Source organism: Emydura macquarii, unplaced genomic scaffold (assembly GCF_026122565.2).
Source record: "Emydura macquarii macquarii isolate MOO-44397 ecotype Brisbane River unplaced genomic scaffold, CSIRO-AGI_Emac_v2 contig_1230, whole genome shotgun sequence".
Lineage (NCBI taxonomy): Eukaryota > Metazoa > Chordata > Testudines > Chelidae > Emydura > Emydura macquarii.
In genome coordinates this window covers 20,677,680-20,692,689 of record NW_027131367.1, presented here as the reverse complement: position 1 = coordinate 20,692,689, position 15,010 = coordinate 20,677,680, and the positions used below count along the sequence as shown (strand labels likewise).

The 15,010-nt window shown below is 43.0% G+C and overlaps 1 protein-coding gene across 1 annotated transcript in view; it reads right to left on the bottom strand.

The window, feature by feature from the left end:
• The window catches only part of DNAH9 (dynein axonemal heavy chain 9), a 361,000-nt gene that overhangs the window by 231,102 nt on the left and 114,888 nt on the right, over positions 1 to 15,010 (bottom strand). Inside the window, exon 39 of the mRNA XM_067547747.1 lies at positions 1,867 to 2,032. Coding sequence (XP_067403848.1) covers positions 1,867 to 2,032 — 166 coding nt within the window. The remainder of the gene's footprint in view (positions 1 to 1,866; positions 2,033 to 15,010) is intronic.

Sequence of the window (15,010 nt, the reverse complement as noted above, 5' to 3'; positions counted from 1 at the left end):
GGTCTTTGGGACAAGGACCATGACTTCCTGTGTATCTGTACAGTGCCTGGCACAATGGTGACTGCAACGGGGTTCCACCTACTGCTCTCATGCCTCCTGCTGCTTAGTTTGTGGAATCAGCTCTACAGGTCCCAGCGCTCCCATGCAGTTGGTCTCACCCACTGTTATGTCTCCACATTAGGACCCACGTCTCTCCAACACCCACAGCATCCGCTTCATGACACAAGCTGTGCTCTCCCCCATTCCGGGGGATTCCGCAGTCCCAGTCTAGCCACTTCCTTCAGTGGCAGCTGCAGTCCTCTGTCCAGACCTGCACCACTGATTCTCTCTCTCTAGGACTCTTTCTGAATTGCAGACTTCTTTCAAGAGAGGGAAAGGAGGAGGACTGTGACAGGGAAAAATCACCCATCCAGCCTGCTGGGCTCCAGGGAACTTTGCTCATCTCATACTGGGCCATCTAGTCTGACTGCAATGAGAGTGCAGTGAGTGCATGTGGGAGTTAAAGGGAGCTGTGTGGAAAGCCAGGTATGCGACGCCCAGATGGGTTCTTGGAGCATGCCTGACAGCGAGCACTCAGTGCTTGTTTCCTGAGCTCAATAGTGACAGTGCACCGTGTGCAGCTGCTCCGTGAATGCCAAAAGCAACCTGGAATTGTTTCTTTCCATGGCACGCAGCAGGGCAGGCACCATGGTTTCATTTTCAGATTGGCAGTTCATGAAGTACTGCATGATCAGCCGCGCTGTGTTCCTAACACTTATCACAAGACTGGAGAGCAGTGCAGCATCTATGCTTTCCAACAGAGATGGCGGGCAAACAGTTTACAGTGGTTGTTGAAAAATGGTGTGAAAGAGTCAGCAACCCATGGAATGATGGGACAGAGAAAACTGCACCATGGGACACAGAGCCTGCACTGCGATCCATTCCCAGAACTCCTAGTAGCTGAAGGTGGCGAGTTGCATAGTGGGATAGTTACCCATGGTGCACTGCTCTCTCTGTGGATGCCAGAGCACCAGCTGTGGACGTGCTTCGCCGACACAAGAAGCATTGTGTGAACATGCACAAGCAATGTAATTATAATGGTTTACAATAATCGGTGTAACTTGAGTCAACTTAACTTTGTAGTGCAGACATGGCCTAAGATAGGCAAAGAACTAAGCCAATAGTAGAGCTATTCCACTCTGATTCCACAGCCAGAATGCCATGTTCATCCAGGGCACTAAATGCCCCAACAACAATTATGTGGGTGAAACCAGACAATCACGATGCTCTCGAATGAACTGATAAAAGACAAAATCACCCCATCACCTGTGAGTGAACACTTTTCACAAAGCCATCACTCTATATCTGACCTATCAGCCCTCATCCTCAAAGGACACCTGCACGACACTTTCAGAAGATGAGCCTGGGAGCTTAAATGCATAAAACTTTGCATAAATGCATAAAAATCATGGACTGAACAGAGACACCGGATTTATGGCTTCTTATAACAATCTGTAACCCACTAACAAGCCTCAACCACAGCTTCTTTCCCACCCCCTCACCCCACTCCTTTCCTCCCTATGACTAGAGAGATGTTTACAGGCCACTTCACCTTGAATGGTCCTTTGAAATGTGTTAACTACTTATGCTAAAGAATCTGTTCCACCTCCTATTTAGATGTGATACGAGTTAATTTCCCAGACCTAAAGAAGAGCTTTGCATTAGTTCGAAAGCTTGTCTCTTACCAACAGAAGTTGGTCCAATAAAAGATATTGCCTCACTCTCCTTGTCTCTCTAATATCATGGGACCAACACGGCTACAAAAACTCTGCATGCTTAGAGCCAGATTAACATCATGAATAGCCCTGAGTATGGGAAGTCACCTACCAGTGGCCATAGTCCATGTGTTGTCTGATTAGCGTGTGGGGCTGCACTGTCCCATAAGTGTCCACTTCAGGCATGTTCATATCATCAATGAAGTAGATGAGTTTCTTGGTGCCAGGTGGGCCATAATTTCTACCAGCCTTTTTATCCAGGGGCTTCTCAAGTACAGCTGTATGGGAACAAAGGCAGATAGTTACAAGCCTTGGGCTGCATTCACAGAGGATGTAAATAGTAGTAAGAATTGCAAGATTGGTGTACGCCAGTCATCAGACATGTAAGTGGACAAACCCGCATTGGGCCAAGGCAGGAAGGGATTAATGATCCGTGCTAGAGGTGAGGCTGAAGCCAGCTCTACCAGCAACATCAAGCCTGAAGGGGATAAAGAGGGAGGAAGCAGGTTTTGGAGCTGGGTTTTCCTGACAGAATTATCTTGGGTCTGAGGCAGAAGAGCTAGGGGTTGGACTGAGCAGACCAAAACTAGGACCTCAAGGAGCAGCCAAGCTTGGGGAAAGGCTTGGACTGGCCATCATGTTACCTGAGTATCTGTCACCTCAGCTCATTACCACATTATTTGTTAATGGAGTCAAACCCCAGGAAGGGGTGAGTTTTGACCCCACACAGGGCCTGTGGATTTATCTCGTCTCAGAACAGGTGGAAAAGTCTGCTTCACTATTGCCTGAGTAGTTAAGCTAGTAATTTGCTTTCTCTGGAGAGGAATTGCTGATCTCTGTTAGGTGAAGGCAGAAGCACTACTACACCAGTGGTGTCTCCCTCACCAATGGGAGTCTTTCACATCAGTGGTGCCCAGACGTCTTTCAAAACCTCCAAGGCTTCACGCTGTATGACCAGGCCAAACTCCAGCAAGAGCTGGCAAATGCTCACAGTTTTCTGTTTCTGTCTTTTGGCAGGGAAGATCATTTATCAGTTGTTTGAGGTCTTGTGAAGAAGGACAGAGCTTTTTCCAATGAGCCTGGAAGTTGGTGAAGGGGTTTTGGGATTTTTTTGCTTATTTGTTTTTCCTATAAAGCAATATGCACTTTTATAGTGCTATATAAATATTTAATAAAAAAAATTAAGCCATATCATCCAACAAAGGACCCTACATTTTCCTAGGTCATCATTTCCTTGAACACCAAAGTAAGCCAAGTTCTACTGCTCTCAGCTGGTGCAAAAACAACCAGAGAAAGCCATATTCCATACCTCTGCTTCCCCCCATTCCATGATTACTGTGGGAACACTTTCTGTCTCAAGAGGATGCTGCTTTTCAGCACATGCCAATTAAATTTGCTTCATTTATACAGTTTTTAGTCTTCAGTGGACTTACAGCAGTGCTATAAAAACATCACAGTAAATAGCAATTCTTTATAATTACAGAGGATTGGCAAGAAAAGGACACTGGGAATTTAAAAATAGCCACTTATTAGAATATACATTTAATATGTGCATTATCATGTGGAAAAGTTATTAAGGGAGATTATTTTCAGAATACCAATTATATGTTTATATGTTTAAAAATGCCTTTTCTTCACTGCTTCACTGCACTTCAAATGCCTTTTCTTCACCACTGCTCAGAATCCAACTGATTTCTCATCTTTTGACAGTTTGCTGCGAAAAGAAATTTAAAACTCTAGGAAAAAAAATGATGAATCTTTTCTCAGTGGAGTAGCTTTCCCCCCTTCCACAGAAACACAATATTTGAGGTGTCTGGTAGCAAGTTAAATTAAATGTTTCAACTAAGCATTCACTTTAAATGTAATTAGTGTTTAATTAACATATAAAATCAGCCATTTTTTAGGTTTAACAAGCACGTAAGTGATACATCAAATTGAAATGCAATTACTGGGCATCAAATGACAAGTCTGGGAAAATAGCATTTTAATTTGAAACAATATCTCACAATATTAGTAAAAGGGTACGTTTCACTCTCTGAAATCCTGACATATTCAAATTAGTGTCTGAAATAAACATTCATGGTAAATTAAATTTATTAAGAGTTTTTATTGTTTTCCAGTGGCTTTTGGTCAAAGAAAACCGTCATCATCAGTGATCCCTCGAAATGAGGATGATATCTGCAAGGGGAAAAGTCACTGATGAAATTTAAGATGGCTGAGGAGTCCAATTTGTACTCTACAGATTTTTCCACATGACAGGTGGTTGCTTGGAGAGAGCACAACTGCTAGTCAGGATGCTGTGCACCTTCCCTCCTCCTCTGCTGTTACTCAGCCTCATGAGCAAGGCAATTCTCTTCAAAATGGGCTAAGGCTTCATGTCTGAGGTGATGCCATTGCAGTCTATTGCCAGCCAGCTCTTCCCAATTTGTGGAGTTAATGTCTCCCTTCTTAAGATACACTTTCAAGGTTTCTTTGTAGCGTTTCCTCTGTCCCCCACGGGTCCTCTTACCATGACTAAGTTCAGAAATGAGGACTTGCTTTGGAAGACGTATATCAGCTATCCGCACACAATGACCAGTCCAGCAAAGTTAATGTTCATAATCTTCACCTTGGTACTGGTAATGTTAGATGCAGAGAGAATGCTGGCATTGGTGCGACAGCCTTCCCATTTGCGCTGGCACAACAAATCCTATGTTCAATCTCCACATGAAGATTGGCTGCTTGGGAGAGGTGGCTACCAAGGTAAGGGAATGCTCAACATTTTCTAGGGGTTCACCACCGATAATAATTTATGGGAGAAGGGGGGCAACTTGTGCTGGGGCAGGCTGATGGAGCACCTTACTCTTCTCAATATTGAGGGAGAGTCTTAGGCTGTGATAGGTGCTTGAGACGAGATCTAGGGTGGATTGCAAGTCAGCCTCAGCATGTGAGATGATAACACAGTCGTCAGCATACCGAAGGTGGGTAATAACACTCCTGGTGAGTTTTGTTTTAGAATGGAGATGCCGCAGATTGAAAAGCTGGCCATTTATGAGATACTCAATCTCAATTCCAGAGCAAAGGTGGTCACAAATAAGAATCAAGAGTATGGCAAAATAGATGGAGAAAAGTGTTGGGACAATAACACAGCCCTTCTTAACACCAATACAGATTGTGAATGGGTCCATCTCTAACCCATTACAAACGATGGTGGTGGTGATTTCATCATGAAGTAGTCTGAGAACATGAATGAACTTCAATGAACAACCAAACCTAGACAGCATCTTCCATAATGCTTCCCAATTGATTAAATCAAAGTCCCTAGTTAGGTCAACAAAGACCATAAACAATGGCTGGTTTTGTTCTCTACACTTCTCTTGGATCTGTCGTGCAATAAAAATCATGTCAGTGGTGCTCCGAGATAGTCTGAAACCACACTGGGATTCCAGGAGGAGATCTTTGGCAAGAGGGAGGAGACAGTTAAGAAGGATGCGAGCAAAGATCTTCCCAGCAATGGACAGGAGTGCAATACCTTGGTAACTCCCACACATTGACTTGTCCCTTTTCTTCAAAATGGTCACAATGTTAGCAATCTTTAGATCAGGTGGAATTTCCTCATTAACCCAAATTCTAACCAGAAGTTGATAGAGTTTTTGCATGAGTACTATTCCACCAGCTTTGCAGACCTCACAGCGATGCCATCTGGGCCTGGTGCCTTGCTGTTTCTAGATGGCACTCCAAACTTCCTCAGAAGATGGGGGGGTTCAGCAAGAGGTTCTATTATTGGATGCTGAGGAATGGACTCGATGGTGGCATCTGAGACTTCAGATTCGCAGTTCAATAGAGTCTCCAAATGCTCCTTCCAATGTTGCTTGAAAGCTACATTGTCCTTAAGAAGGATGGAGCTGTCCTGGCAAAGGGGTTACACCATTTGAACTCAGCCTGTAGATGACTTTCCTTTCTTTAAAAAAGCTTCTCAAGTCATGTTGATCAGCGGAACTCTGGATCTCCATGGCCTCTGCTTGCCACCACTGATTTTTTATGTCAGGCAGCCTCCTTTGAACTACAGGTTTAAGCTGTTAAGTCTCTTGTTTTTGCTGGTTAGAGGGTTCATTTTGTCACACACAAAATACACATCTCTTCTGATGAATATGTGATAGAATTTCCTTGTTGTTCATATCAAATGAATCTTGATGGTGGTGAGTAGAATATCCAATTGATTCAGCACATGCCTTGTGAATAATGGTCTTAACCTCTTCCCAATGTATTTTGATGTAATTGATGTTGTCAGGTAGGTCGGAGAGCCTTTCAATAAGGCCTTGTTGAAAAGTCTCATGAATAGCGTGATTTTGAAGTGCCTTGATGTTAATTATCTTCCAAATTCCTTTTGGTTGTTTATGATGTTGTGGTGCAAGCCACATGTTCATGATCGATCTGACTAAATGATGGTCTGTCCAGCAGTCTTCCGTACCTCTCATGGCTCGTGTAATACAGACATCAGTACTATCACAGGCTCTGATGATGACATAGTCAAGAAGATGCCAGTGTTCAGAACGTGGGTGTTTTCAACTGGTCTTATATTTGTCATAAGCAAATCATGCTTCATATATTGACTGAGGAGAAGACGACCATTAGAGTTAACTTTCCCCACTCCTCCTTTCCCAGTGGTGCCTTTCTAGAGTTCAGAATGTCGCCCAACTCTTGTACTGACGTCACCCTTGAGGATAAACTTGTCTTCCTTGGCTGTGACAGTGGAAACTGCATCAAAAGCACAGTAGAGCTACTCCTTGTTATCTTCGTCATCATCAAGTATGGGAGCATACACACTAATGACCGTGGCATAATGGTTGTTACTAAGCTTAAGATGCACTGTCGTGAGATGTTCGTTAATACCCATAAGGAGTTCTAAAAGGTGGCTAACAATCATGTTCTTGATTGCAAAATCAATCCCATGAATATGCCTCTCTTCAGATGGCTTTCCTTTCCAAAAGAAGGTATAGCCACATCCATCTTCTTTCAATTGACCTTCATCTGCCTGATGGGTCTCATTTAGGGCAGCAATATCAATGTCATATTTTGCAAGTTCTCTAACTATTATGACAGTTCTTTCAGGACAGTCACTATTTGGTGAATCCATGAGAGCGTGAACATTCCAAGTGGCAAACTTCATTACTTTGCTTCCTATATTCTGACCATCAGCAGAGTGATCCCACTGCACATGGCCATCCAGACGGGGGTGGATTGAGACAGCCTATGTTTAGAGCACCTTTCCTAGTCCCTTCTCCATTCAGGGTGAGCAGAGTGACCTTTTGTAGGAGCTCTCGTAGCTTACAAGAATTAAACTACATACATAATGGCATAAGAAAGCTCCCTGGACTCTATGGCCAGTCAAACTAGTATGACTGCCTAGACTAAAAACACTGGGATGCAAGTTCAGGCTTCCCATAATGTACCCTCTCCATTTGTGTCACTAACCCTTATTACTCTAGTCTCTCACTGGTACACGTCAAGCACATCGCTCTATTTTGCTCAGTCACTCCCTTGGGGAAGAATGTTAAGGTGGTAGCTCAATGCCCTAAAGCAGAACTGCAGAAAGCCACTAAAAGAAAGGACCTCTCTTTCCATTAGTCTGGGCACAACAGTGCAACAGCAGCCACCAATGGGCCACCATATTAAAGGAAAAAGATGAGTGAATATGGGAGGGAGAATGAAGGTGAAAATGTGGAATAGAATGGGGAGAGATAGCAGAAGGAACAAGCAAATGTTGTGAGGAGAAAAAAGTGGAAGCAAGGGAAACTGACACTAAAAATCCTAGGAGGATGGGAGGAAAAATGGAAATAAGCCCAAGGTGCTGAGCCTGTACTTACAAGGCATGCAGGGTGACGTTGTCAAGATATGTCTCAGATGAACACCCATAACTGGCCACTGTCTGGGTATACAATTTCCTGTACATTTGCATCCACATAAGTCATCGGGGAGCAGCAGGCATGTCTCTCTTCAGGTAGTTAGGAATGTAAGAGCATTGTTGGTGGAAAATGTCATAGCTCCATTGTAGACAGTTCCCACCAGCTGAGGAGCTGCTTCACAGGGTTCCCAAAAAGAACTTGCTCTATTTCCCAAAAAGAACTTGCTCTATTTCTTATAAATCCATGTCCTGAAGGATACTCTTGACTGAAAAAATGAAGGTTACTTACTTGTAACCAAGGATCTTTGAGACAGACTCTGCATATTTGCACTTTTGGGATATGCGCCAACTGGTGCTGTTGAACAGTGCAGCCTTCTACTAATGGTGTCTACTGAAGTGCTCACATGACACCTCCCCGCCCCTCCCCTCAGCATTCGAGCATGTTCTGAGGGTGGGGCTATTCAAGAATGTTCTGAGGGTGGAATGGCAGCGGTTGCTGTCTCAGTTCTTTCCACCACCAATATAGAGCCATGAGTAATTTCGGGTGACCAGATAGCAAGTGTGAAAAATTGGGACGGGGTGGGGGGTAATAGGCACCTATATAAGACAAAGCCCCAAATAACGGGACTGTCCCTATAAAATCAGGACATCTGGTCACCCTAGAGTAGTTAGAGTAGACTGTGCAAAGGAGAGGAAGTGTGAATATGTAGAGTCCATCTCAAAGGACCTCATTTACAAGTAAACAAACTTAATTTCTCCTTCAAGTGCCCTCTGCATAGTCCCACTCTTCAGACAGTTTAATCAGCAGTATCTATTGAAAGGTGGATGTAGATGATAAGTCCCAATTAAACAAAGATTGCAGAATCAATCTACCAAACTGGGCGTCTGATTTAGCCACAATATCTAATGTGTAATGCTTAATAAATGTATGTCTTGAATGTGACTGCTTTACAAATTTCCATTAGTGGAACATGCCTTAAACTTGCTACAGAAGAAGCCATCGCCCTAGTGCAGTGTGCTCTCAGCAGACGAGAGTGCGATCAGAAGGCATTTGTATTGTTTTCTACTATACACAGTCTGACCCATTTAGATAACGCTTGTGTGGGAATGGGATTACCTCTGCAGTTACTGCATAAGAAACAAACCATTTGTGTGAAGATTTAAAATCCTTGGTGCTATCTAAACAGCATCCAAACAATGACATTTTGACTCAGCCTTATTTGAATGTGATCTGAAGAAAAAAACACGGGTAGCCTGATTAACATGGAAATTGGCAATTAGTTTTGGTATAAATTTTGGGAGAGGACAAAGAACAATTGTATGAAAAATTGTAAATGGAGGGTCAGTCGTTATGGCTTGACGTTCATTAACCCTCCTGGCTGATGTTATTGCAATAAAAAAGCAGGTTTCATTGACATATGAAATAGAGAACAAGAAGATAAAGGGTGGAGACATAAGCAGTGTTAGCAGTAAATTTAAATTCCATGGAGGAATAGACCCTCTCACAGGGGGATAAAGATTTAGTAAACCTCTCAGAAACCTCTTAACAATATCATGCAAGAATATAGATTTACCACCTATTGGTATATGAAAAGCTACAATTGCAGCTAAATGTACCTGGAGCGATGTAACAGATAAACTTGTTTTCTTTAGAGACAGCAAACACTCTAGATTGAATAGAAGCTGACACAGGTTCAATATCCTTATCAGATATCCATAGTGAAAATCTTTCCCATTTTAAATTGCAACATTTCCTAGTTGATTGTCTTCTAGCATTAAGTAAAAGGTTGTACAGCTACAAAGAAAGACTTCTCTAATTCTGTCAGAGTCCTATTGCCCACACTATCAGGTGTGGTAAAAGTGGATCTGGATGGTATGCTTTTCCTTCCTGCTGTGACTGAAGGTCCGGAGACACAAGTAAGCATCTGAAGATCCCTTTGGAAAGAACAAGCAAGTCTGTGTACCACTGCTGTCGAGCATATTGAGGTAATAATTATCATCCTGGCTGAGTCCTGTCTAATCTTCTTCACAAGAATCAACATTAAAGAACTCCTGCTCTTGAAGAAAAGCAATGGCACTTGGTGTTATCTTGTGGTAAATATTATATAAACACTTATACATATATAGAGTATCCCAAAGAGCAAAATTGTCCAAATTGTCTCAGATCACAGAGCCTTTTAAGTACCCCTCATGCATCTGGGAAGAGTTGGGCTACTAACTTATTGAGAAATTCTGCCACATTCAGAGCTACTGGATAATTCTTGTGAATTATACACCTCCTTGCAAAACAGTGAGAAGTGGGCTCATCCCTGTTTGTTTATATAGTACATTGCTGTCAAATTGTCTCTGGCTGCTTGAACCACAGATCCTTGTATCTGAAGGAGGAATGATCTGAGTGCCAAATGAACTCCAGAACACTGAAATGAAGGTGTTGCTGATTCCAGAGACCTCTTGTTAAAAGGTTGTTTAGGTGTGCACCCCAGCCCATTTTTGAGGCATCTGTTCTAATTTTCATGGAAGGAAAGGGACGGTTGAACTTCACTCTCCTCCATAAATGTTCCTGGTCCATTCACCATAACAGTGTTTTCTAGATTTTCTTGGGAATGGTATTAAATTCATGTTGTGTACTGCAGGTCCAAGTTTCTTGCCAAACAGTGTTGAAGGGGTCTTATCCTTAGTCCTGTATAAGTTGTGACATATGTGGTTGAGGCCATAAGAATCAGTAGTGAGAGGAAGAACATTACTTTCTGAATAGTAGATTTCCTCTTCAGCAATTTCTCCTCCAGAAGTTTAGCTCTCATCATTCTGACATCGAGATGTGCTTCTATGAAAATGATATTTGGTGAAGGCTTCAATAGAGATTTCTTTTCATTGATCAAAAATTCCATCCATTGGAACAGAGCATGTGGACTGAGTGACACCCTTCAGATCATCGTCAGAAGTTCCTTTCAGGAGCCAATAACCTAACTGTGTAAAAATGAAAATCCCTGGTCTTCTCAAAGAAAGTTGCCACTACAGCTAGGCATTTTGTAAAGACTTTAATGCTGTAGAAAGGCCAAAGTAGAGGACCCTGTTTTGGAAATGGTGCCTTATGGCAAAACAAAGGTACTTCCTGTGTGATGATCTTATTAAACTATGAAAGCAGCTTCTTTGAGATCGAGAGCAATAGAACAAATTTAGATAGGAGAGGGAGAGGATAATATATTCTAGAGTTAATGTTCTGAACTGAAACCTTTGAATGCACCTGTTTAGCTTCCTCAGATACAGGATTGGAAGAAGTCCTCCATCTTTCTTTGGAATTAGGAAATAGCGGAAGAAGGGGCAGACGTTCCAGCTACCGTCAACGGGCGGAAAGAAGGAACTGGGGGGCCCACGGGTCGGCAGCGCCCTATGTACCACAGCATGAGCGCGGTACTCCAGGGGGCGCCTGAGCCGACCCTACGGGGCTTGCTAGAGGCAAAAAAGTTCCAGAGACCAGTGCACGGGACATGCACTCACCTATAATGGAATGGATATGAGCAATCACTCGAAGAGAGAACCCCAATTTCAGAGATTTACCAGGACCTCTTCTGCTATTCCTTTCCTTAGTAGCAAGTTGATTTCTGTTCTTAATATTGATTTGTGAGAGAGGTCCCTGATTAGGGAAGGTTTGAACTGTATGGTATAACTTTTAGACACTTTTATTGTGTCCAAAACTCATCTGTCCATGGTGATCTTTTGCCACTCCCTGTAAAAGATGGCATAAACAGTTTCCAAATGCGAGGGGAACAGAGTTCAAGGTTGGCTTGCTGCTCTTGAACTTCATATCAAACTTGAGATTCAGCCTCAGTGTCATGAGGTGCTCCTCTCACCATTAGGCTGGCGTCTCCTCTTGGTCACTCTGGGGATTAGCTCATGAGGCTGTCGTCCCCTTCCATGGTTTGCACACCATCATCATTCCGACTCTGATCTGCAGCTCCTTGCACTCCAGGACCCTCAGCATCTCCTTCGTGATTTAGCCCATCGGGTAGGTCACTCAGCATTCCCCCTTCTGGGGTACAGTCCATCAGCAGTTCTAGACGGTGTTCCCATTCATTGCCTGAGTTCTAGGCCATGTCCTCAGTGGCTGGTAGGGGAACCCGGGCCCATCCTCTTTTCTAAGTTCCAGTCCAGGGACCCTCAGCTCAGCAGTTCTGGGCTTCCTCTCTCTGACCTCACTGTTCCTTCCTTGGACTGCCTCCTATACTCTGGTTTCCCTTCTCTCTGGATGTACCAGCTCCAAACCCTCCTCCTAAACAGAAAATACCAACTATCTCCCTGCAGCCCTCAACCATGCCTCCGTCTTCCCAGGGAGTGACTGCTGCCTGCATTCCTGCAGCCTTCCTCAGCATCCCAGTCTGTCGCCAGCTTTCTGACTTTATAGGCCACGCCTGTTGCTGCACAGGTGAGCCTCTCTCTAATTAGTTGCTTCCAGCCAAAAGCACCTGTTTGCAGCCTAATCAGCTGGTTGGGCCCACCTGGCCCACCTGCTAGTGTGGATATCTCACCCCATCACATGCAGGTAATGAAGAAGTGGAGGAAGATGCTTTTTCATATCTTGGATTTAAAGGGATATATTTTATATTGCAGCTGAGATACAGGATTGTTGTTGCTGCTGGTAGCATTGTCTTCCTTTGTTGAAATATGAAGATGAAGAATAAGATAGATAATATTGCCTTTGATATCTGAGGGCAAGTGTAGGAATTCTTTCTTGAAAGGTTACAAGAGATCCAGAGATCTAGCTTCTGATCTTGACTCTCATTTTCTCTAATATTTCATCCATTTTAGATCACAAAAGTCCAACCCCTTCAAAGGGAAGGTCTTCAATCTTTGACCTTATTTCATGGGAAAGAAAAGAGGCGCTTAGCTATGTGCGTCTTTGGAGAGGTATCACTGCAGCTACCAATCTTGAAGGCGCTTCAGAAATATCAACGGATGCCCTCAGTGTATGCTTAGCAACATTCTAGCCCTTCTTAATAAGGGCAGTAGTCAGTCTGCAGTGCTCATTGGGGTGATTCTTGGTAAAGAACGAAAAATTGTCATGCAGGTAAAACTGGTACCTACCCTTGGTGATGAGGTAGTTAGGTATCTGCATGTTTAAAGAAGATGAGAATATTTTTCTTCCCAAAGAATCTAATGTTTTCCCTTCTCTGTCATTGAAAGTAGAATGAAAATATCCCCTTCTTGATCGTCACATCATTGCAACCACCACCAAATAATTAGGTGAAGGACGTAAGTGGAAACAAGAAAACTGCTAATACAGCTTATGTGCTTTTTTAGAAATCAGCTGACAGGAAGAGGGAGTATTCCATATTGATTTGGCTGGCTGCCAGAGAATATCCAGAAGGGAGAGAAAAACTTTGTTTGTAGACGTATTCCCAAGGATGTCAAAAAAAGGATGAGTTTCCTCCAGTGAAAGGGAAGGTAATTTTAAATTAGAAACCATTCTAACTAACTAACTAACGGCATTAGATAGCATCCTGAGATGGTAAGAAAGCTGAGGCTTCTCTGACATTTTCATCTGGAAAGGAGTCGCCTGTGGTTCCTGGTCCTGATGCAAAATATTGGTTTGTGATGGTGCACCACCCTCCTCTTCCTCATCATATGTCTTGGATCACTGTAGGGGACTTATCTTTTGGTATCAGATCCGTTGGTGTAGGATCTGAGTGCTGATCCAAATGTCTCAGATCCGAGTGTCCCAGATACACAGAAACATCCCTGCCTCACCATGGAACAAAGATCGTAGCTCTTGAAGAAGGCAGATATGGAAACCTTGGAGCTGACCAATATGGCCAACCTGCCAATTTGTTTAGTGCAACACAATATCATAGCTGGGGGGATACATGTATTTATAACAGTCCATCTCCAAAGAGTAGCCCAGGTGCTGAGGGTTGAATCTAGTTCCTCCTCTGAATGCAGACCCAAGCCCAGATCCAACAACAGATACCACTGAGGTAGGAATCTGCAACAGCCATAGAAGTGATAGAGTTCCCTAGATAACCCAGTAGCTATCTGGCAGGAGAAGGGAACATAACCAAAGACTTATGCGGTGAGGAATCAGCTTTGTGTCTCTTATGAAAAAAAGAGTTTTGTGATGGATCCTTATCCAAAAATATTTTTTTCTGGTATTGGTGAAGAACCTAGAGGACAGAAGGAACACGGTTCCACAAGAATCTGCATGGTAACCTCACAAGATGATATCAGTGCTGATGGAATCAACTGAAGATGATGATCCGATGATACCATCTTTTTTGGACCTTGCTCTCTGGTGTCTCAGATCTGTGTGTTCATGATCCAAAGGATCCGATGAGTCCGCTGGAGGATGTATAATCTTTGGCCTTCTTTTTCCTCAGAACTGAAGATCCTGGTTCTGCAGAGGCGCAGGCATAGGCCATATTGATCTATAGATCTATATTATCCATGCCTGTTTCAGTTACTGTCAGTACCCTTCTTGGAACTGAGTCCAAAGGTTTTGCTACTGAATGCTTGGTCTTTTTAGACCTGGAGCTCAGTGCCAAGGCTAATGGCTGGAAGTAGACTTCCTGGAACCACAAGGTCCCAGAGTCGATGCAAACCTCTTTTTTCTGGAGCCTTAAAAACCTCAGATCCAAAGGTTTTAATTGATAAGACTTGTTGTAGAAGGAAGGCCTGTTCTGCCTCTCCTTTCTAGCTCACAGCATGAAAGTCTCACATGTAGTACAGCAGGAAGGGGAGTGCCATTCTCCTAAGCATTTTAGACACCGAACACAGACATCTGATGCCAGGAAAATTGCAGGACACAATGCATATCTTTTAAATCAATGTTTATTGATCTAGTTAGCCATTGCTAATTAACAGTAATAACTAATATTAACACTAAGTATTTACAGTTAGCTAACTATTCACAAAGTAAGGCACTTATCTAATTTACTAAAGATCTTGAATCCGACAAAAGCTCACATCTATCTGTAGTAAGCAGCTGGAAGGAAATGAAGTGGCAACTGCTTGTTTTATACGTAGGTGGAATGTTATCCTTTTATATAGCCATACCCTCAGAACATGAATGAAAGCTGAGGGGAGTGAGGGGGCATGAGCACACTATAGGCACTACTAATAGAAGGCTGCATCATTCAACAGCTCCAGTCAGTGCATATCCCAGGAATGGGAATGTGCTGAGGACACTCCAAGAAGAATTATTGATTCAGAGTTTTACTTCTTTTATATATATAAAATTTGCATTGTATTTGAGTTTTACCAAGTTAAATAGGTGGCTACTGGAAACAGCAATTGACAAACTACACAAAAAAGAACCAATTAATTCTAAAAAATGAGTAGTAGAGAACAATACAAAGCAATATAAATCATACCTAACAAA